Raw genomic sequence first — 22,991 nt, forward strand, 5'->3', positions numbered from 1 at the left:
TTTAGGGTCAGTACTTTGCTGCCTATAAGCAGTCTCCTCGTCGTGAGGATGACATCAGCATTGTGACGTCAGGGATGAGTGTGACATTCGCCGAGGGGTCAACCGTCGTCAAGCACCTGGCCCTTAGTTACGGAGGGATGGCTGCTACTACTGTCATGGCCAAGAACACAGCCAGCAGACTTCTGGGAAAACAGTGGGGGGAAGAGCTTCTGCAGGATGCTTGTTCCTCATTGGCTGAGGAGATGACCCTTCACCCCTCTGCGCCGGGTGGCATGGTGACCTACCGACGAACTCTGACCCTCAGCCTGTTTTACAAGTTTTACCTGACTGTACAACAGAAACTAGCCAATGAGGTGAGAAACATCATAATTATTTTCATACATTACTATTGGTTTCAAGAACAGTGTAACTTCGCACCCTCGCAATTAAATTCAATTTGTAGAGCTTTATTGGAATGGGAAACATATGTTAACATTGCCAAAGCAAGTGAAATAGATAATAAACAGAAGTGAAATAAACAATAAAAAATGAACAGTAAACATTAGACTCAAAGTAAGTTCCAGAGGAATTGAGACATTTCGTATTTCATTATGTCTATATACAATGTTGTAATGATGTACAAAAGGGAAAATAAATAAACATAAATATAGGTTGTATTTACAATGGCGTTTGATCTTCACTGGTTGCCCTTTTCTTGTGGCAACAGGTCACAAATCTTGCTGCTGTGATGGCAAACTTTGGTTTTTCACCCAGTAGATATGATTTTATCAAAATTGTATTTGTTTTTGAATTCTTTGTGGGTCTGAGTAATCTGAGAGAAATATGTGTCATACGTTTGGCAGGTTAGGAAGTGCAGCTCAGTTTCCACCTCATTTTGTGGGCACTGCACATAGCCTTTCTTCTCTTGAGAGCCAGGTCTGCTGACGGCGGCCTTTCTCAATAGCAAGGCTATGCTCATGTAACGGATGTGAAATGGTTAGCTAGTTAGCGGGTACGCGCTAATAGCGTTTCCATCAGTTACGTCACTTGCTCTGAAACCTAGAAGTAGTGTTTCCCCTTGCTCTGAGACATTAAGTAGGGTTGCCCCTTGCTCTGCAAGGGCCGCGGCTTTTGTGGAGCGATGGGTAACGACGCTTCGTGGGTGACTGTTGTTGATGTGTGCAGAGGGTCCCTGGTTCGCGCCCGTGTCGGGGCGAGGGGACGGTTTAAAGTTATACTGTTACATTGATGCTGTTGACCCGGATCACTGGTTGCTGCAGAAAAGGAGGAGGTTGAAAGGGGGGTGAGTGTAACAGATGTGAAATGGCTAGCTAGTTAGCGGGTACGCGCTAATAGCGTTTCAATCAGTTACGTCACTTGCTCTGAAACCTAGAAGTAGTGTTTCCCCTTGCTCTGCAAGAGCCTCGGCTTTTGTGGAGCGATGGGTAACGATGCTTCATGGGTGGCTGTTGTTGATGTGTGCAGAAGGTCCCTGGTTCGCGCCCGTGTCGGGGCGAGGGGACGTACTAAAGCTATACTGTTACACTCACTGAGTCTGTACATAGTCAAAGCCTGCCATAAGTTTGCGTCAGTCACAGTGGTCAGGTATTCTGCCACTGTGTACTCTCTGTGTAGGGCCAAAAAGCATTCTAGTTTTTGTTAATTCTTTCCAATGTGTCAAGTATTTATATTTTTATTTCTCGTGATTCTGTTGGGTCTAATTGTGTTGCTGTCCTGGGCCTCTGTGGGGTATGTTTGTGTTTGTGAACAGAGCCCAGAGCTTTCTTATCTCTCTCTCTTCCCTCCCTCTGTTTCTATCTCTGTCTCTCTCTCTCTCTTTTCCCTCCCTCTGTCTCTCTCTTTTCCCTCCCTCTGTTTCTATCTCTGTTTCTATCTCTGTCTCTCTCTCTTTTCCCCAGAACCAGCTGGCTGATAGGACTCTTCTCTAGGTTAATCTCTCTGTAGGTGATGAGTTTGTTATGAAAGGTTTTGGGAATCACTTCCTTTTAGGTGGTTGTAGAATTTAACGGCTGTTTTCTGGATTTTAATTCATGCATTACTTGGTGTTTTACTTTGTGCACAGAGGAGATTTTTGGGGGGCATAATTCTGAGTAAGTGCAAAGTCTCAATATTGGTGTTTGTCCCATTTTTGAGAATTCTTGGTTGGTGACTTTTTTGCAACACCATTATTGTTGTCTTACTGGGATTTATTGTCAGGGCCCAGGTCTGGCAGAATCTGTGCAGAAGATCTGGGTGATGCTGTAAGCCCTCCTTGGTTGGGAACAGAAGCACCAGATCACTACAGTGGAAAGAAATAGTATTTGAACCCTTTGGAATTATCTGTATTTCTGCATAAATTTCTAATAACACACAAATGATTGTATTTTTCTTGACTATATTGAATACATAATTTAAACATTCACAGTGTAGGTTGGAAAAAGTATGTGTATGTATGTGAACCCCTAGGCTAATTACATTTACATTTAAGTCATTTAGCAGACGCTCTTATCCAGAGCGACTTACAAATTGGACTAATGACTTCTCCAAAAGATAATTAGAGTCAGGAGTCAGCTAACCTGGAGTACAATCATTGAGACGAGATTGGAGATGTTGGTTAGAGCTGCCTTGCCCTATTAAAAAACTCTCACAAAAGTTTGCTACTCACAAGAAGCATTGCCTGATGTAAACCATGCCTAAACAAAAGAGATCTCAGAAGACCCAAGGTTAAGAATTGTTGACTTGCATAAAGCTGGAAAGGGTTACAAAAGTATCTCTAAAAGTCTTGATGTTCATCAATCCACGGTAAGACAAATTGTCTATAAATGGAGAAATTTCACCACTGTTGCTACTCTCCCTAGGAGTGGCCGTCCTGCAAACATGACTGCAAGAGCACAGTGCAGAATGCTCAATCAGGTTAAGAAGAATCCTAGAGTGTCAGCTAAAGACTTACAGAAAGCTCTGGAACATGCTAACATCTCTGCTAACATCTACGATACGTAAAACACTAAACAAGAATGGTGTTCATGGGAGGACACCACGGAAGAAGCCACTGCTGTCCAAAAAAATATTGCTGCACGTCTGAAGTTTGCAAAAGTGCACCTGGATGTTCCACAGAGCTACTGGCAAAATATTCTGTGAACAGATTAAACTAAAGTTGAGTTGTTTGGAAGGAAGGAACACACAACATTATGTGTGGAGAAAAAAAGGCACAGCACACAGACATCAAAACCTCATCCCAACTGTAAAGTATGGTGGAGGGAGCATCATGGTTTGGGGCTGCTTTGCTGCCTCAGGGCCTGGACAGCTTGCTATCATCGACGGAAAAATGAGTTCCCAAGTTTATCAAGACATTTTGCAGGAGAATGTAAGGCTATCTGCCTGCCGATTGAAGCTCAACAGAAGTTAGGTGATGCAACAGGACAACAACCCAAAACCCAAAGTGGCCTAGTCAGAGTCCTGACCTCAACCCGATTGAGATGCTGTGGCATGACCTCAAGAGAGCACTTCACACCAGACATCCCAAGAATATTGCTGAACTGTAACAGTTTTGTAAAGAGGAATGGTTCAATTCCTCCTGACCGTTGTTACAGGTCTGATCCGCAACTACAGAAAACATTTGGTTTGAGGTTATTGCTGCCAAAGGAGGTTCAACCAGTTATTAAATCCAAGGGTTCACATACTTTTTCCACCCTGCACTGTGAATGTTTACACGGTGTGTTCAATATAGACATGAAAACGTATAATTGTTTGTGTGTTATTAGTTTAAGCAGACTGTGTTTGTCTGTTGTTGTGACTTAGATGAAGATAAGATCAAATTTGATGACCAATTTATGCAGAAATCCAGGTAATTCCAAAGGGTTCACATACACCCTCTATACAGTGGCAAAAAAAAAGTATCTGGCTATATATCTCTATACAGGGTGTATGTATAGAGGGTGTATCTGGCTATATCTCTCTATACAGGGTGTATGTATAGAGGGTGTATCTGGCTATATCTCTATACAGGGTGTATGTATAGAGTGTGTATCTGGCTATATATCTCTCTGCAGGGTGTATGTATAGAGGGTGTATCTGGCTATATCTCTCTATACAGGGTGTATGTATAGAGGGTGCATCTGGCTATATCTCTACAGGGTGTATGTATAGAGGGTGTATCTGGCTATATCTCTATACAGGGTGTATGTATAGAGGGTGTATCTGGCTATATATCTCTCTGCAGGGTGTATGTATAGAGGGTGTATCTGGCTATATATCTCTATACAGGGTGTATGTATAGAGGGTGTATCTGGCTATATATCTCTCTGCAGGGTGTATGTATAGAGGGTGTATCTGGCTATATATCTCTATACAGGGTGTATGTATAGAGGGTGTATCTGGCTATATATCTCTCTGCAGGGTGTATGTATAGAGGGTGTATCTGGCTATATATCTCTATACAGGGTGTATGTATAGAGGGTGTATCTGGCTATATCTCTCTCTACAGGGTGTATGTATAGAGGGTGTATCTGGCTATATATCTCTCTGCAGGGTGTATGTATAGAGGGTGTATCTGGCTATATCTCTCTCTGCAGGGTGTATGTATAGAGGGTGTATCTGGCTATCTCTCTGCAGGGTGTATGTATAGAGGGTGTATCTGGCTATATATCTCTCTACAGGGTGTATGTATAGAGGGTGTCAGGGCTGACTATATCTCTCTCTGCAGGGTGTATATATAGAGGGTGTATCTGGCTATATCTCTACAGGGTGTATATATAGAGGGTGTATCTGGCTATATATCTCTATACAGGGTGTATGTATAGAGGGTGTATCTGGCTATATATCTCTATACAGGGTGTATGTATAGAGGGTGTATCTGGCTATATCTCTATACAGGGTGTATGTATAGAGTGTGTATCTGGCTATATCTCTACAGGGTGTATATATAGAGGGTGTATCTGGCTATATATCTCTATACAGGGTGTATATATAGAGGGTGTATCTGGCTATCTCTCTATACAGGGTGTATGTATAGAGGGTGTATCTGGCTATATCTCTCTCTGCAGGGTGTATATATAGAGGGTGTATCTGGCTATCTCTCTATACAGGGTGTATGTATAGAGGGTGTATCTGGCTATATCTCTCTCTGCAGGGTGTATGTATAGAGGGTGTATCTGGCTATATCTCTCTCTGCAGGGTGTATGTATAGAGGGTGTATCTGGCTATATCTCTCTACAGGGTGCATATGTAGAGGGTGTCAGGGCTGACTATATCTCTCTACAGGGTGCATATATAGATGGTGTCAGGGCTGACTATATCTCTCTCTACAGGGTGCATATATAGAGGGTGTCAGGGCTGATTATATCTCTCTACAGGGTGCATATATAGAGGGTGTCAGGGCTGATTATATCTCTCTACAGGGTGCATATATAGAGGGTGTCAGGGCTGACTATATCTCTCTCTACAGGGTGTATATATAGATGGTGTCAGGGCTGATTATATCTCTCTCTACAGGGTGCATATATAGAGGGTGTCAGGGCTGACTACGTCAGTGCTACAGAGATGTACCACCAGACGTCCCCTTCTAGTGTCCAGATTTTCCAGGTAAGACTTTAAACTGAGGGACTTTAAGGTAAGGAACGGTAGGCATTGGGTTGCAAATCCTGGTAACTTTCCCTACCTCCAAACAGGATTTCTGGAAATATAGAGAATTTGTGGAAATGTATCAGATTTTTGCAACCCTAGGTATGCATGATGGAAACCTACAGCTCGTTCGGAAAGTATTCAGACCAATACTTTTTCTCCATTTTGTTACATTACAGCCTTATTTTACAACGGATTCAATCGTTTTTCACCCCTCATCAATCTACACACAATACACCATAATGACATCCCAATACCCTATAATGACATCACAATACCCCATAATGACATCACAATACCCCATAATGACATCACAATACCCCATAATGACATCCCAATACCCTATAATGACATCACAATACCCCATAATGACATCCCAATACCCTATAATGACATCACAATACCCCATAATGACATCCCAATACCCCATAATGACATCACAATACCCCATAATGACATCCCAATACCCCATAATGACGTCCCAATACCCCATAATGACGTCCCAATACCCCATAATGACGTCCCAATACCCCATAATGACGTCCCAATACCCCATAATGACATCACAATACCCCATAATGACGTCCCGATACCCCATAATGACGTCCCGATACCCCATAATGACGTCCCGATACCCCATAATGACATCGCGATACCCCATAATGACATCCCACTACCCCATAATGACGTCCCAATATCCCATAATGACGTCCCAATACCCCATAATGACGTCCCAATACCCCATAATGACGTCCCAATACCCCATAATGACGTCCCAATACCCCATAATGACGTCCCAATACCCCATAATGACGTCCCAATACCCCATAATGACGTCCCAATACCCCATAATGACGTCCCAATACCCCATAATGACGTCCCAATACCCCATAATGACGTCCCAATACCCCATAATGACGTCGCAATACCCCATAATGACATCGCAATACCCCATAATGACATCGCAATACCCCATAATGACATCGCAATACCCCATAATGACATCGCAATACCCCATAATGACATTGCAATACCCCATAATGACATTACAATACCCCATAATGACATCGCAATACCCCATAATGTGGGGTATTGCAATGTCATTATGGGGTATTGCGATGTCATTATGGGGTATTGCGATGTGAAAACAGGTTCTTAGAAATGTTAGCAAATTTATAAAGAAAATGTAAAAGTTTTCAGACCCTTTGCTATGAGCCTCAAAATTATTCTCTGGTGCATCCTGTTTTCATTTATCATCCTTGAGATGTTTCTACAACTTGATTGGAGTCCACCTGTGGGAAATTCAATTGATTGGACATGATTTGGAAAGGCACACACCTGTCTATATAAGGTCCCACAGTTGACAGTGCATGTCAGAGCAAAAACCAAGCCGTACGTAGAGCACCAAGACGACAGGATAGTGTTGAGGCACAGATCTGGGGAAGGGTACCAAATAATTTATGCAGCATTGAAGAAGTTTGGAACCACCAAGACTCTTCCTACAGCTGGCCGCCCAGCCAAACTGAGCAATCGGAGAGAAGGACCTTGGTCAGGGAGGTGACCCAGAACCCGATGGTCACTCTGACAGAGCTCTATAGTTCCTCTGTGGAGATGGGAGAACCTTCCAGAAGAACAACTATCTCTGCAGCCCTCCACCAATCAGGCCTTTATGGTGACCAGAGGTAAGCCACTCCTGAGAAACAAGATTATCTGGTCTGATGAAACCAAGATTTTGGCCTGAAAGCCAAGCGTCACATCTGGAGGAAACCTGGCACCATCCCTACGGTGAAGTATGGTGGTGGCAGCATCATGCTGTGGGGATGTTTTTCAGTGGCAGGGACTGACTAGTCAGGATCGAGGGAAAGATGAACGGAGCAAAGTACAGAGAAATCCTTGATGAAAACCTGCTCCAGAGCGCTCAGTACCTCAGACTGGGACGAAGGTTCACCTTCCAACAAGACAACGACCCGAGACACACATCCAAGACAACGCAGGAGTGGCTTCGGGACAAGTCTTTGAACGTCGTTCAGTGGCCCAGCCAGAGCCTGGACTTGAACCTGATCGAACATCTCTGGAGAGTCCTGAAAATAGCTGTGCATCAACGCTCCCCATCCAACCTGACAGAGCTTGAGAAGATCTGCAGAGAAGAATGGGAGAAACTCCCCAAATACAGATGTGCCAAGCTTGTACCAAAAAAGACTCGAGGCTGTAATCACCTTGCTTCAACAAAGTACTTAGTAAAGGGTCTGACAGCTTAGATTAATGTGATACTTCGGGTTTTTTTCATTATAGGATGTTTTGTGTAAATTATAAGGGGAAAAAACAATTTAATCCATTTTAGAATACGGCTGTAACTTTGGAAAAAGACAAGGGGTCTGAGTACTTACCAAATGCACTCTGTGTGTGTCTTATTTCATGTTCCAGGCGGTTCCAGACGGTCAAAAGGAGGAGGACGTGGTGGGCCGTCCCATGATGCACCTCTCGGCCATGAAGCAGGCGACGGGCGAGGCGGTTTACTGTGATGACATCCCTCTCTACGAGAACGAACTGTACCTCTGTCTTGTAACCAGCACCAAGGCCCACGCACGCATACAGTTAGTACACACACACACACACACACACACACACACACACACACACACACACACACACACACACACACACACACACACACACACACACACACACACACACACACACACACACACACACACACACACACACACACACACACACACAAATCCCTTTAATTCAATGAGGTGTCATATGTGATAATTCTAAACTCTCTGTGGCATAACTGTGTGTGTGATTAGGTCTATAGATACATCGGAGGCAGAGAGTATGCCAGGTGTGGTGACGTGTGTGTTTGCCAAGGACATCCCTGGCAGCAACAAGACAGGACCTATCGTCTACGATGAGACTGTCCTTGCTGATGGCAAGGTCAGTGTGTGTGTGTGTGTGTGATTGTGTGTGTGTGTGTGTGTGTGTGAGAGATTGTGCAGCGAGGATAGGGCTGTGGTGGTCATGTCATTTTGTCAGCCGGTAACTGTCATGCAAATTACTGCCGGTCTCACGGTAATTGACCTTTAATTAATACAAATACATTTAGCATTTCTTGGCCTCCTCCTGACCTCCTCCTGGCCTCCTCCTAAACTCTTCCTGGCCTCCTCCTAAACTCCTCCTGGCCTCTTCCTAAACTCCTCCTGGCCTCCACCTGGTCCTCCTCCTGACCTCTTCCTGGCCTCCTCCTGGCATCCTCCTAAACTCCTCCTGGTCTTCTCCTGACCTCCTCCTGGTTCTCCTCCTGGCCTCCTCCTGGTTCTCCTCCTGGTTCTCCTCCTGGCCACCTCCAGGTCTCCTCCTGGCCTCCTACTGGCCTCCTCCTGGTTCTCCTCCTGGCCTCCTTCTGACCTCCTCCTCCTCCTTCTGACCTCCTCCTGGCCTCCTTCTGACCTCCTCCTCCTCCTTCTGACCTCCTCCTGACCTCCTCCTGACCTCCTTCTGACCTCCTCCTCCTCCTTCTGACCTCCTCCTGGCCTCCTTCTGACCTCCTCCTCCTCCTTCTGACCTCCTCCTGACCTCCTCCTGACCTCCTTCTGACCTCCTCCTGACCTCCTGGCCTCCTCCTGGCCTCCTCCTGGCCTCCTCCTGGCCTCCTGACCTCCTCCTGACCTCCTTCTGACCTCCTGACCTCCTTCTGACCTCCTCCTGACCTCCTGAACTCCTCCTGACCTCCTTCTGACCTTCTGACCTCCTTCTGACCTCCTGACCTCCTCCTGACCTCCACACATACAAGCTGCTGATGAGCGCCTTTGGAACATCTACATTTTAAAAAGTCTAATAAATCAATGTAATATACACCGTCACAATACATCCGTTATTTATTCTAGTCTAAAGAAACATTCTGATATGAAAATGTATTTCAGATGAACAGAATATGAGTTGCATTATTTATTTATCAGACTAGATACTATATGCTATCTGGCTACGCTCCATACCACGGGCTGTAGGCTAGTTCATTTAGCAGACAAGATGTGCTTAGAAATCATTATGTTATATTATGAGATTTTATTGTAAGAATAATGCAATATAATATAACTGAACTTAGTTGAATAAATAGAAAGGATTGCGAAAATGAATTGGCTATGTTGAGTGTACGAGGGATGACTTGAAACAGGTCCTATATGCTAGATTTATAGTTATTTGGCAACTTTAGTTGTGAATGATGCCAACCTTAGAATATGTTAGAAATCAAAGCATATATGGGCTGCATGAAGAGAATATAGATTCATTGATGATTTTTGATCCCCCAAAAAAACTTGAGCTTTGTTCATATATTTTCACCCATCAGACAATACTCAATTTCATCTTGTCTTTACTCGTTTGTAAAATGACTTTGGATTTAGAATTGTCCATTATCAAATGGGTAGGAACAAAAATAAACAAAAATAGGTGTCATCCATATGCACCGGAATAGCGAATAGAGGCTGCTTTCCCACAGTTTAAATCATGCTGGGTTAGGCTACTCTGGTTTTATAGAGGAGCACTTTCCCACAGTTTAAATCATGCTGGTTAGGCTACTCTGGTTTTATAGAGGAGCACTTTCCCACAGTTTAAATCATGCTGGGTAGGCTACTCTGGTTTTATAGAGGAGCGCTTTCCCACAGTTTAAATCATGCTGGTTAGGCTACTCTGGTTTTATAGAGGAGCACTTTCCCACAGTTTAAATCATGCTGGGTAGGCTACTCTGGTTTTATAGAGGAGTGCTTTCCCACAGTTTAAATCATGCTGGGTAGGCTACTCTGGTTTCATAGAGGAGCACTTTCCCACAGTTTAAATCATGCTGGGTAGGCTACTCTGGTTTTATAGAGGAGTGCTTTCCCACAGTTTAAATCATGCTGGGTTAGGCTACTCTGGTTTTATAGAGGAGCACTTTCCCACAGTTGAAATCATGCTGGGTAGGCTACTCTGGTTTTATAGAGGAGCACTTTCCCACAGTTTAAATCATGCTGGGTAGGCTACTCTGGATTTATAGAGGAGCACTTTCCCACAGTTTAAATCATGCTGGGTAGGCTACTCTGGTTTTATAGAGGAGCACTTTCCCACAGTTTAAATCATGCTGGGTAGGCTACTCTGGTTTTATAGAGGAGCACTTTCCCAAAGTTTAAATCATGCTGGGTAGGCTACTCTGGTTTTATAGAGGAGCACTTTCCCACAGTTTAAATCATGCTGGGTTAGGCTACTCTGGTTTTATAGAGGAGTGCTTTCCCACAGTTTAAATCATGCTGGGTAGGCTACTCTGGTTTTATAGAGGAGCACTTTCCCACAGTTTAAATCATGCTGGTTAGGCTACTCTGGTTTTATAGAGGAGCACTTTCCCACAGTTTAAATCATGCTGGTTAGGCTACTCTGGTTTTATAGAGGAGCACTTTCCCACAGTTTAAATCATGCTGGGTAGGCTACTCTGGTTTTATAGAGGAGCGCTTTCCCACAGTTTAAATCATGCTGGGTTAGGCTACTCTGGTTTTATAGAGGAACGCTTTCCCACAGTTTAAATCATGCTGGGTTAGGCTACTCTGGTTTTATAGAGGAGTGCTTTCCCACAGTTTAAATCATGCTGGGTTAGGCTACTCTGGTTTTATAGAGGAGCACTTTCCCACAGTTTAAATCATGCTGGGTAGGCTACTCTGGTTTTATAGAGGAGCACTTTCCCACAGTTGAAATCATGCTGGGTTAGGCTACTCTGGTTTTAATAGAGGAGTGCTTTCCCACAGTTTAAATCATGCTGGGTTAGGCTACTCTGGTTTTATAGAGGAACGCTTTCCCACAGTTTAAATCATGCTGGGTTAGGCTACTCTGGTTTTATAGAGGAGCGCTTTCCCACAGTTTAAATCATGCTGGGTAGGCTACTCTGGTTTTATAGAGGAGCACTTTCCCACAGTTTAAATCATGCTGGTTAGGCTACTCTGGTTTTATAGAGGCTGCTTTCCCACAGTTTAAATCATGCTGGGTTAGGCTACTCTGGTTTTATAGAGGAGCACTTTCCCACAGTTTAAATCATGCTGGTTAGGCTACTCTGGTTTTATAGAGGAGCACTTTCCCACAGTTTAAATCATGCTGGGTTAGGCTACTCTGGTTTTATAGAGGAGCACTTTCCCACAGTTTAAATCATGCTGGGTAGGCTACTCTGGTTTTATAGAGGAGTGCTTTCCCACAGTTTAAATCATGCTGGGTTAGGCTACTCTGGTTTTATAGAGGAGCGCTTTCCCACAGTTTAAATCATGCTGGGTTAGGCTACTCTGGTTTTATAGAGGAGCACTTTCCCACAGTTTAAATCATGCTGGGTTAGGCTACTCTGGTTTTATAGAGGAGTGCTTTCCCACAGTTGAAATCATGCTGGGTTAGGCTACTCTGGTTTTATAGAGGAGTGCTTTCCCACAGTTTAAATCATGCTGGGTTAGGCTACTCTGGTTTTATAGAGGAACGCTTTCCCACAGTTTAAATCATGCTGGGTTAGGCTACTCTGGTTTTATAGAGGAGTGCTTTCCCACAGTTTAAATCATGCTGGGTAGGCTACTCTGGTTTCATAGAGGAGCACTTTCCCACAGTTTAAATCATGCTGGGTAGGCTACTCTGGTTTTATAGAGGAGTGCTTTCCCACAGTTTAAATCATGCTGGGTTAGGCTACTCTGGTTTTATAGAGGAGCACTTTCCCACAGTTGAAATCATGCTGGGTAGGCTACTCTGGTTTTATAGAGGAGCACTTTCCCACAGTTTAAATCATGCTGGGTAGGCTACTCTGGATTTATAGAGGAGCACTTTCCCACAGTTTAAATCATGCTGGGTAGGCTACTCTGGTTTTATAGAGGAGCACTTTCCCACAGTTTAAATCATGCTGGGTTAGGCTACTCTGGTTTTATAGAGGAGCACTTTCCCACAGTTTAAATAATGCTGGTTAGGCTACTCTGGTTTTATAGAGGAGTGCTTTCCCACAGTTTAAATCATGCTGGGGTAGGCTACTCTGGTTTTATAGAGGAGTGCTTTCCCACAGTTTAAATCATGCTGGGTTAGGCTACTCTGGTTTTATAGAGGAGTGCTTTCCCACAGTTTAAATCATGCTGGGTAGGCTACTCTGGTTTTATAGAGGAGTGCTTTCCCACAGTTTAAATCATGCTGGGTTAGGCTACTCTGGTTTTATAGAGGAGTGCTTTCCCACAGTTTAAATCATGCTGGGTAGGCTACTCTGGTTTTATAGAGGAGCACTTTCCCAAAGTTTAAATCATGCTGGGTAGGCTACTCTGGTTTTATAGAGGAGTGCTTTCCCACAGTTTAAATCATGCTGGGTTAGGCTACTCTGGTTTTATAGAGGAGTGCTTTCCCACAGTTTAAATCATGCTGGGTTAGGCTACTCTGGTTTTATAGAGGAGTGCTTTCCCACAGTTTAAATCATGCTGGGTTAGGCTACTCTGGTTTTATAGAGGAGTGCTTTCCCACAGTTTAAATCATGCTGGGTTAGGCTACTCTGGTTTTATAGAGGAACGCTTTCCCACAGTTTAAATCATGCTGGGTTGGGCTACTCTGGTTTTATAGAGGAGTGCTTTCCCACAGTTTAAATCATGCTGGGTTAGGCTACTCTGGTTTTATAGAGGAGCACTTTCCCACAGTTTAAATCATGCTGGGTTAGGCTACTCTGGTTTTATAGAGGAGCACTTTCCCACAGTTTAAATCATGCTGGTTAGGCTACTCTGGTTTTATAGAGGAGTGCTTTCCCACAGTTTAAATCATGCTGGTTAGGCTACTCTGGTTTTATAGAGGAGTGCTTTCCCACAGTTTAAATCATGCTGGGTAGGCTACTCTGGTTTTATAGAGGAGTGCTTTCCCACAGTTTAAATCATGCTGGGTAGGCTACTCTGGTTTTATAGAGGAGCACTTTCCCACAGTTTAAATCATGCTGGTTAGGCTACTCTGGTTTTATAGAGGAGCACTTTCCCACAGTTTAAATCATGCTGGTTAGGCTACTCTGGTTTTATAGAGGAGCACTTTCCCACAGTTTAAATCATGCTGGGTAGGCTACTCTGGTTTTATAGAGGAGCGCTTTCCCACAGTTTAAATCATGCTGGGTTAGGCTACTCTGGTTTTATAGAGGAACGCTTTCCCACAGTTTAAATCATGCTGGGTTAGGCTACTCTGGTTTTATAGAGGAGTGCTTTCCCACAGTTTAAATCATGCTGGGTTAGGCTACTCTGGTTTTATAGAGGAGCACTTTCCCACAGTTTAAATCATGCTGGGTAGGCTACTCTGGTTTTATAGAGGAGCACTTTCCCACAGTTGAAATCATGCTGGGTTAGGCTACTCTGGTTTTATAGAGGAGTGCTTTCCCACAGTTTAAATCATGCTGGGTTAGGCTACTCTGGTTTTATAGAGGAACGCTTTCCCACAGTTTAAATCATGCTGGGTTAGGCTACTCTGGTTTTATAGAGGAGCGCTTTCCCACAGTTTAAATCATGCTGGGTAGGCTACTCTGGTTTTATAGAGGAGCACTTTCCCACAGTTTAAATCATGCTGGTTAGGCTACTCTGGTTTTATAGAGGCTGCTTTCCCACAGTTTAAATCATGCTGGGTTAGGCTACTCTGGTTTTATAGAGGAGCACTTTCCCACAGTTTAAATCATGCTGGTTAGGCTACCCTGGTTTTATAGAGGAGCACTTTCCCACAGTTTAAATCATGCTGGGTTAGGCTACTCTGGTTTTATAGAGGAGCACTTTCCCACAGTTTAAATCATGCTGGGTAGGCTACTCTGGTTTTATAGAGGAGTGCTTTCCCACAGTTTAAATCATGCTGGGTTAGGCTACTCTGGTTTTATAGAGGAGCGCTTTCCCACAGTTTAAATCATGCTGGGTTAGGCTACTCTGGTTTTATAGAGGAGCACTTTCCCACAGTTTAAATCATGCTGGGTTAGGCTACTCTGGTTTTATAGAGGAGTGCTTTCCCACAGTTGAAATCATGCTGGTTAGGCTACTCTGGTTTTATAGAGGAGCACTTTCCCACAGTTTAAATCATGCTGGGTTAGGCTACTCTGGTTTTATAGAGGAGCACTTTCCCACAGTTTAAATCATGCTGGGTAGGCTACTCTGGTTTTATAGAGGAGTGCTTTCCCACAGTTTAAATCATGCTGGGTTAGGCTACTCTGGTTTTATAGAGGAGCGCTTTCCCACAGTTTAAATCATGCTGGGTTAGGCTACTCTGGTTTTATAGAGGAGCACTTTCCCACAGTTTAAATCATGCTGGGTTAGGCTACTCTGGTTTTATAGAGGAGTGCTTTCCCACAGTTGAAATCATGCTGGGTTAGGCTACTCTGGTTTTATAGAGGAGTGCTTTCCCACAGTTTAAATCATGCTGGGTTAGGCTACTCTGGTTTTATAGAGGAACGCTTTCCCACAGTTTAAATCATGCTGGGTTAGGCTACTCTGGTTTTATAGAGGAGTGCTTTCCCACAGTTTAAATCATGCTGGGTAGGCTACTCTGGTTTCATAGAGGAGCACTTTCCCACAGTTTAAATCATGCTGGGTAGGCTACTCTGGTTTTATAGAGGAGTGCTTTCCCACAGTTTAAATCATGCTGGGTTAGGCTACTCTGGTTTTATAGAGGAGCACTTTCCCACAGTTGAAATCATGCTGGGTAGGCTACTCTGGTTTTATAGAGGAGCACTTTCCCACAGTTTAAATCATGCTGGGTAGGCTACTCTGGTTTTATAGAGGAGCACTTTCCCACAGTTTAAATAATGCTGGTTAGGCTACTCTGGTTTTATAGAGGAGTGCTTTCCCACAGTTTAAATCATGCTGGGGTAGGCTACTCTGGTTTTATAGAGGAGTGCTTTCCCACAGTTTAAATCATGCTGGGTAGGCTACTCTGGTTTTATAGAGGAGTGCTTTCCCACAGTTTAAATCATGCTGGGTTAGGCTACTCTGGTTTTATAGAGGAGTGCTTTCCCACAGTTTAAATCATGCTGGGTAGGCTACTCTGGTTTTATAGAGGAGCACTTTCCCAAAGTTTAAATCATGCTGGGTAGGCTACTCTGGTTTTATAGAGGAGTGCTTTCCCACAGTTTAAATCATGCTGGGTTAGGCTACTCTGGTTTTATAGAGGAGTGCTTTCCCACAGTTTAAATCATGCTGGGTTAGGCTACTCTGGTTTTATAGAGGAGTGCTTTCCCACAGTTTAAATCATGCTGGTTAGGCAACTCTGGTTTTATAGAGGAGTGCTTTCCCACAGTTTAAATCATGCTGGGTTAGGCTACTCTGGTTTTATAGAGGAGTGCTTTCCCACAGTTTAAATCATGCTGGGTTAGGCTACTCTGGTTTTATAGAGGAGTGCTTTCCCACAGTTTAAATCATGCTGGGTTAGGCTACTCTGGTTTTATAGAGGAACGCTTTCCCACAGTTTAAATCATGCTGGGTTGGGCTACTCTGGTTTTATAGAGGAGTGCTTTCCCACAGTTTAAATCATGCTGGGTTAGGCTACTCTGGTTTTATAGAGGAGCACTTTCCCACAGTTTAAATCATGCTGGGTTAGGCTACTCTGGTTTTATAGAGGAGTGCTTTCCCACAGTTTAAATCATGCTGGGTAGGCTACTCTGGTTTTATAGAGGAGTGCTTTCCCACAGTTTAAATCATGCTGGGTAGGCTACTCTGGTTTTATAGAGGAGCACTTTCCCACAGTTTAAATCATGCTGGTTAGGCTACTCTGGTTTTATAGAGGAGCACTTTCCCACAGTTTAAATCATGCTGGTTAGGCTACTCTGGTTTTATAGAGGAGCACTTTCCCACAGTTTAAATCATGCTGGGTAGGCTACTCTGGTTTTATAGAGGAGCGCTTTCCCACAGTTTAAATCATGCTGGGTTAGGCTACTCTGGTTTTATAGAGGAACGCTTTCCCACAGTTTAAATCATGCTGGGTTAGGCTACTCTGGTTTTATAGAGGAGTGCTTTCCCACAGTTTAAATCATGCTGGGTTAGGCTACTCTGGTTTTATAGAGGAGCACTTTCCCACAGTTTAAATCATGCTGGGTAGGCTACTCTGGTTTTATAGAGGAGCACTTTCCCACAGTTGAAATCATGCTGGGTTAGGCTACTCTGGTTTTATAGAGGAGTGCTTTCCCACAGTTTAAATCATGCTGGGTTAGGCTACTCTGGTTTTATAGAGGAGTGCTTTCCCACAGTTTAAATCATGCTGGGTTAGGCTACTCTGGTTTTATAGAGGAGCGCTTTCCCAAAGTTTAAATCATGCTGGGTAGGCTACTCTGGTTTTATAGAGGAGTGCTTTCCCACAGTTTAAATCATGCTGGGTTAGGCTACTCTGGTTTTATAGAGGAGTGCTTTCCCACAGTTTAAATCATGCTGGGTTAGGCTACTCTGGTTTTATAGAGGAGTGCTTTCCCACAGTTTAAATCATGCTGGGTTAGGCTACTCTGGTTTTATAGAGGAGTGCTTTCCCACAGTTTAAATCATGCTGGGTTAGGCTACTCTGGTTTTATAGAGGAACGCTTTCCCACAGTTTAAATCATGCTGGGTTGGGCTACTCTGGTTTTATAGAGGAGTGCTTTCCCACAGTTTAAATCATGCTGGGTTAGGCTACTCTGGTTTTATAGAGGAGCACTTTCCCACAGTTTAAATCATGCTGGGTTAGGCTACTCTGGTTTTATAGAGGAGCACTTTCCCACAGTTTAAATCATGCTGGTTAGGCTACTCTGGTTTTATAGAGGAGTGCTTTCCCACAGTTTAAATCATGCTGGTTAGGCTACTCTGGTTTTATAGAGGAGTGCTTTCCCACAGTTTAAATCATGCTGGGTTAGGCTACTCTGGTTTTATAGAGGAGTGCTTTCCCACAGTTTAAATCATGCTGGTTAGGCTACTCTGGTTTTATAGAGGAGCACTTTCCCACAGTTTAAATCATGCTGGTTAGGCTACTCTGGTTTTATAGAGGAGCACTTTCCCACAGTTTAAATCATGCTGGGTAGGCTACTCTGGTTTTATAGAGGAGCGCTTTCCCACAGTTTAAATCATGCTGGGTTAGGCTACTCTGGTTTTATAGAGGAACGCTTTCCCACAGTTTAAATCATGCTGGGTTAGGCTACTCTGGTTTTATAGAGGAGTGCTTTCCCACAGTTTAAATCATGCTGGGTTAGGCTACTCTGGTTTTATAGAGGAGCACTTTCCCACAGTTTAAATCATGCTGGGTAGGCTACTCTGGTTTTATAGAGGAGCACTTTCCCACAGTTGAAATCATGCTGGGTTAGGCTACTCTGGTTTTATAGAGGAGTGCTTTCCCACAGTTTAAATCATGCTGGGTTAGGCTACTCTGGTTTTATAGAGGAACGCTTTCCCACAGTTTAAATCATGCTGGGTTAGGCTACTCTGGTTTTATAGAGGAGCGCTTTCCCACAGTTTAAATCATGCTGGGTAGGCTACTCTGGTTTTATAGAGGAGCACTTTCCCACAGTTTAAATCATGCTGGTTAGGCTACTCTGGTTTTATAGAGGCTGCTTTCCCACAGTTTAAATCATGCTGGGTTAGGCTACTCTGGTTTTATAGAGGAGCACTTTCCCACAGTTTAAATCATGCTGGGTAGGCTACTCTGGTTTTATAGAGGAGCACTTTCCCACAGTTTAAATCATGCTGGGTTAGGCTACTCTGGTTTTATAGAGGAGCACTTTCCCACAGTTTAAATCATGCTGGGTAGGCTACTCTGGTTTTATAGAGGAGTGCTTTCCCACAGTTTAAATCATGCTGGGTTAGGCTACTCTGGTTTTATAGAGGAGCGCTTTCCCACAGTTTAAATCATGCTGGGTTAGGCTACTCTGGTTTTATAGAGGAGCACTTTCCCACAGTTTAAATCATGCTGGGTTAGGCTACTCTGGTTTTATAGAGGAGTGCTTTCCCACAGTTGAAATCATGCTGGGTTAGGCTACTCTGGTTTTATAGAGGAGTGCTTTCCCACAGTTTAAATCATGCTGGGTTAGGCTACTCTGGTTTTATAGAGGAACGCTTTCCCACAGTTTAAATCATGCTGGGTTAGGCTACTCTGGTTTTATAGAGGAGTGCTTTCCCACAGTTTAAATCATGCTGGGTAGGCTACTCTGGTTTTATAGAGGAGTGCTTTCCCACAGTTTAAATCATGCTGGGTTAGGCTACTCTGGTTTTATAGAGGAGTGCTTTCCCACAGTTTAAATCATGCTGGGTTAGGCTACTCTGGTTTTATAGAGGAGCACTTTCCCACAGTTTAAATCATGCTGGGTAGGCTACTCTGGTTTTATAGAGGAGTGCTTTCCCACAGTTTAAATCATGCTGGGTTAGGCTACTCTGGTTTTATAGAGGAGCACTTTCCCACAGTTTAAATCATGCTGGGTAGGCTACTCTGGTTTTATAGAGGAGCACTTTCCCACAGTTTAAATCATGCTGGTTAGGCTACTCTGGTTTTATAGAGGAGCACTTTCCCACAGTTTAAATCATGCTGGTTAGGCTACTCTGGTTTTATAGAGGAGCACTTTCCCACAGTTTAAATCATGCTGGGTAGGCTACTCTGGTTTTATAGAGGAGCGCTTTCCCACAGTTTAAATCATGCTGGGTTAGGCTACTCTGGTTTTATAGAGGAACGCTTTCCCACAGTTTAAATCATGCTGGGTTAGGCTACTCTGGTTTTATAGAGGAGTGCTTTCCCACAGTTTAAATCATGCTGGGTTAGGCTACTCTGGTTTTATAGAGGAGCACTTTCCCACAGTTTAAATCATGCTGGGTAGGCTACTCTGGTTTTATAGAGGAGCACTTTCCCACAGTTGAAATCATGCTGGGTTAGGCTACTCTGGTTTTATAGAGGAGTGCTTTCCCACAGTTTAAATCATGCTGGGTTAGGCTACTCTGGTTTTATAGAGGAACGCTTTCCCACAGTTTAAATCATGCTGGGTTAGGCTACTCTGGTTTTATAGAGGAGCGCTTTCCCACAGTTTAAATCATGCTGGGTAGGCTACTCTGGTTTTATAGAGGAGCACTTTCCCACAGTTTAAATCATGCTGGTTAGGCTACTCTGGTTTTATAGAGGCTGCTTTCCCACAGTTTAAATCATGCTGGGTTAGGCTACTCTGGTTTTATAGAGGAGCACTTTCCCACAGTTTAAATCATGCTGGGTAGGCTACTCTGGTTTTATAGAGGAGCACTTTCCCACAGTTTAAATCATGCTGGGTTAGGCTACTCTGGTTTTATAGAGGAGCACTTTCCCACAGTTTAAATCATGCTGGGTAGGCTACTCTGGTTTTATAGAGGAGTGCTTTCCCACAGTTTAAATCATGCTGGGTTAGGCTACTCTGGTTTTATAGAGGAGCGCTTTCCCACAGTTTAAATCATGCTGGGTTAGGCTACTCTGGTTTTATAGAGGAGCACTTTCCCACAGTTTAAATCATGCTGGGTTAGGCTACTCTGGTTTTATAGAGGAGTGCTTTCCCACAGTTGAAATCATGCTGGGTTAGGCTACTCTGGTTTTATAGAGGAGTGCTTTCCCACAGTTTAAATCATGCTGGGTTAGGCTACTCTGGTTTTATAGAGGAACGCTTTCCCACAGTTTAAATCATGCTGGGTTAGGCTACTCTGGTTTTATAGAGGAGTGCTTTCCCACAGTTTAAATCATGCTGGGTAGGCTACTCTGGTTTTATAGAGGAGTGCTTTCCCACAGTTTAAATCATGCTGGGTTAGGCTACTCTGGTTTTATAGAGGAGTGCTTTCCCACAGTTTAAATCATGCTGGGTTAGGCTACTCTGGTTTTATAGAGGAGCACTTTCCCACAGTTTAAATCATGCTGGGTAGGCTACTCTGGTTTTATAGAGGAGTGCTTTCCCACAGTTTAAATCATGCTGGGTTAGGCTACTCTGGTTTTATAGAGGAGCACTTTCCCACAGTTTAAATCATGCTGGGTAGGCTACTCTGGTTTTATAGAGGAGCACTTTCCCACAGTTTAAATCATGCTGGGTTAGGCTACTCTGGTTTTACAGAGAAGCACTTTCCCACAGTTTAAATCATGCTGGGTAGGCTACTCTGGTTTTATAGAGGAGCACTTTCCCACAGTTTAAATCATGCTGGGTAGGATACTCTGGTTTTATAGAGGAGCACTTTCCCACATTTTAAATCATGCTGGGTTAGGCTACTCTGGTTTTATAGAGGAGCACTTTCCCAAAGTTTAAATCATGCTGGGTAGGCTACTCTGGTTTTATAGAGGAGCACTTTCCCACAGTTTAAATCATGCTGGGTAGGCTACTCTGGTTTTATAGAGGAGCACTTTCCCACAGTTTAAATAATGCTGGTTAGGCTACTCTGGTTTTATAGAGGAGCACTTTCCCACAGTTTAAATCATGCTGGGTAGGCTACTCTGGTTTTATAGAGGAGCACTTTCCCACAGTTTAAATCATGCTGGGTTAGGCTACTCTGGTTTTATAGAGGAGCACTTTCCCACAGTTTAAATCATGCTGGGTTAGGCTACTCTGGTTTTATAGAGGAGCACTTTCCCACAGTTTAAATCATGCTGGGTTAGGCTACTCTGGTTTTATAGAGGAGCACTTTCCCACAGTTTAAATCATGCTGGGTTAGGCTACTCTGGTTTTATAGAGGAGCACTTTCCCACAGTTTAAATCATGCTGGGTAGGCTACTCTGGTTTTATAGAGGAGCACTTTCCCACAGTTGAAATCATGCTGGGTTAGGCTACTCTGGTTTTATATATTGGAGGCAACCGTCATAACTCTGCTTTTACACAGGACTGCTTATAGAAATGTCTGGTCTTATAACAACACTTACTTCACTTCACGCATCAGCCATTGTTTGAGGAGCATGGAGCCTCTCGCTGAGCGACAGGTGATGTCCCGTCCAAACTCTGTGTGCCATGGACTCTCCAACCCTGTTCCTGTAGCTAGTCAGTGCTTCATTTAGGGAATCAAGTGAAAATTGTTATTGGGAAACATCGATAGTACAGTACCTTTGGAAAGTATTCAGACTCCTTTTACTTTTCCCACATTGTATTACCTTACAGCCTTATTCTGAAATGGATTAATGCATATGTAATCGATAATCTAATCAAACACTTCATGAGAGCCCATGAGCTCATGTTACGCAACATTTCTATAGGCTATGCAATTGCGAGAGAAAACAGAGTGATGGCCTCTGTTAAAAATAGGAGGAGCCCATCAGCTTTCTATAGGCTAGGCCTACTATATTTACAGCGCCTTCGGAAAGTATTCAGACCCCTCGACTTTTTCCACATTTTGTTACGTTACAGCCTTTTTCTAAAATAAAATAAAAATCCTCATCAATCTACACACAATATCTCATAATGACAAAGCAAAAACAGGTTTTTAGACATTTTTGCAAATGTATTCAAAATAAAAAACAGAAATACCTTATTTACATAAGTATTCAGGCCCTTTGCTATGAGACTCTAAATTGAGCTCAGGTGCATCCTGTTTCCATTGATCATCCTTGAGATGTTTCTACAACTTGATTGGAGTCCACCACACATCTGACTATATAAGATCTATATCACTGTATTTATCAACTTTTCTAATATTAAGCACGTTGCTTATCTTTACAACATGAGTACAGCCTGTTCTGGCTGGCTTGAAAATGAACCAAGGGAAAAGCGTCCTCCATTAGCTGTTTAAGTGCATAGTATTTTCCCCTGGCCCTGTTTCTAGACTGGTGCATGATAATGGTTCATTCTAAATCAAAACAAATTACACATGTATATTTAAAGACAAGATTAAATTAACAATCGTCTCATGGTTGACAATATTAGCCTATCACTTGTGAATGATGTATTGTCTCTTGTGAATGATGTATTGTCTCTTGTGAATGATGTATTGTCTCTTGTGAATGATGTATTGTCTCTTGTGAATGATGTATTGTCTCTTGTGAATAATGCTCGGCTCGTGTGCAGTAAGGCGAGAAACAGCGATTTACCATTGCATTTGCATTGATGTCAGAGGGGTTAGAGGGACAACAGAGCCCTGAGTACCAGGCCGTTAGCGACCTACTCCCAACGCATGTACAGAGTGCACAAGAGGAGATTACCGTGACTCAATGGTCACGTGGAATTTGACTGCAGTCGGTGTGACGGGTAATAAGGCCCCGCAACAGCCCGAGGCGAAGACACGCGAGAACTTGGACAGCGTATGTTAGGAACAGTCGACGCATGAACGAAGGGAGGAGGAGGAGAGAGAGGGAGGGATAGAGGGGAAAGAAGGAGTCTTAAATGGAGGAACAGAGGCTTTATTCTGGGAAACGCAACACAGACGTCGAGCAACGATAATCCATTCTCTCCACAGCCACACATATGACCTACCTACAGGTCTCGTGTGACT

The 22,991-nt window shown here is 43.5% G+C and overlaps 1 protein-coding gene across 1 annotated transcript in view; it reads left to right on the top strand.

The window, feature by feature from the left end:
• The window catches only part of xdh (xanthine dehydrogenase), an 88,173-nt gene that overhangs the window by 42,227 nt on the left and 22,955 nt on the right, over positions 1-22,991 (top strand). The window contains exons 14-17 of the mRNA XM_055862691.1: positions 6-353; positions 5,470-5,559; positions 8,023-8,192; positions 8,412-8,538. Of these exons, the coding sequence (XP_055718666.1) occupies positions 6-353; positions 5,470-5,559; positions 8,023-8,192; positions 8,412-8,538 (735 nt within the window). The remainder of the gene's footprint in view (positions 1-5; positions 354-5,469; positions 5,560-8,022; positions 8,193-8,411; positions 8,539-22,991) is intronic.

This window comes from Salvelinus fontinalis, chromosome 15 (genome assembly GCF_029448725.1).
Source record: "Salvelinus fontinalis isolate EN_2023a chromosome 15, ASM2944872v1, whole genome shotgun sequence".
Taxonomy (NCBI): Eukaryota; Metazoa; Chordata; class Actinopteri; order Salmoniformes; family Salmonidae; genus Salvelinus; species Salvelinus fontinalis.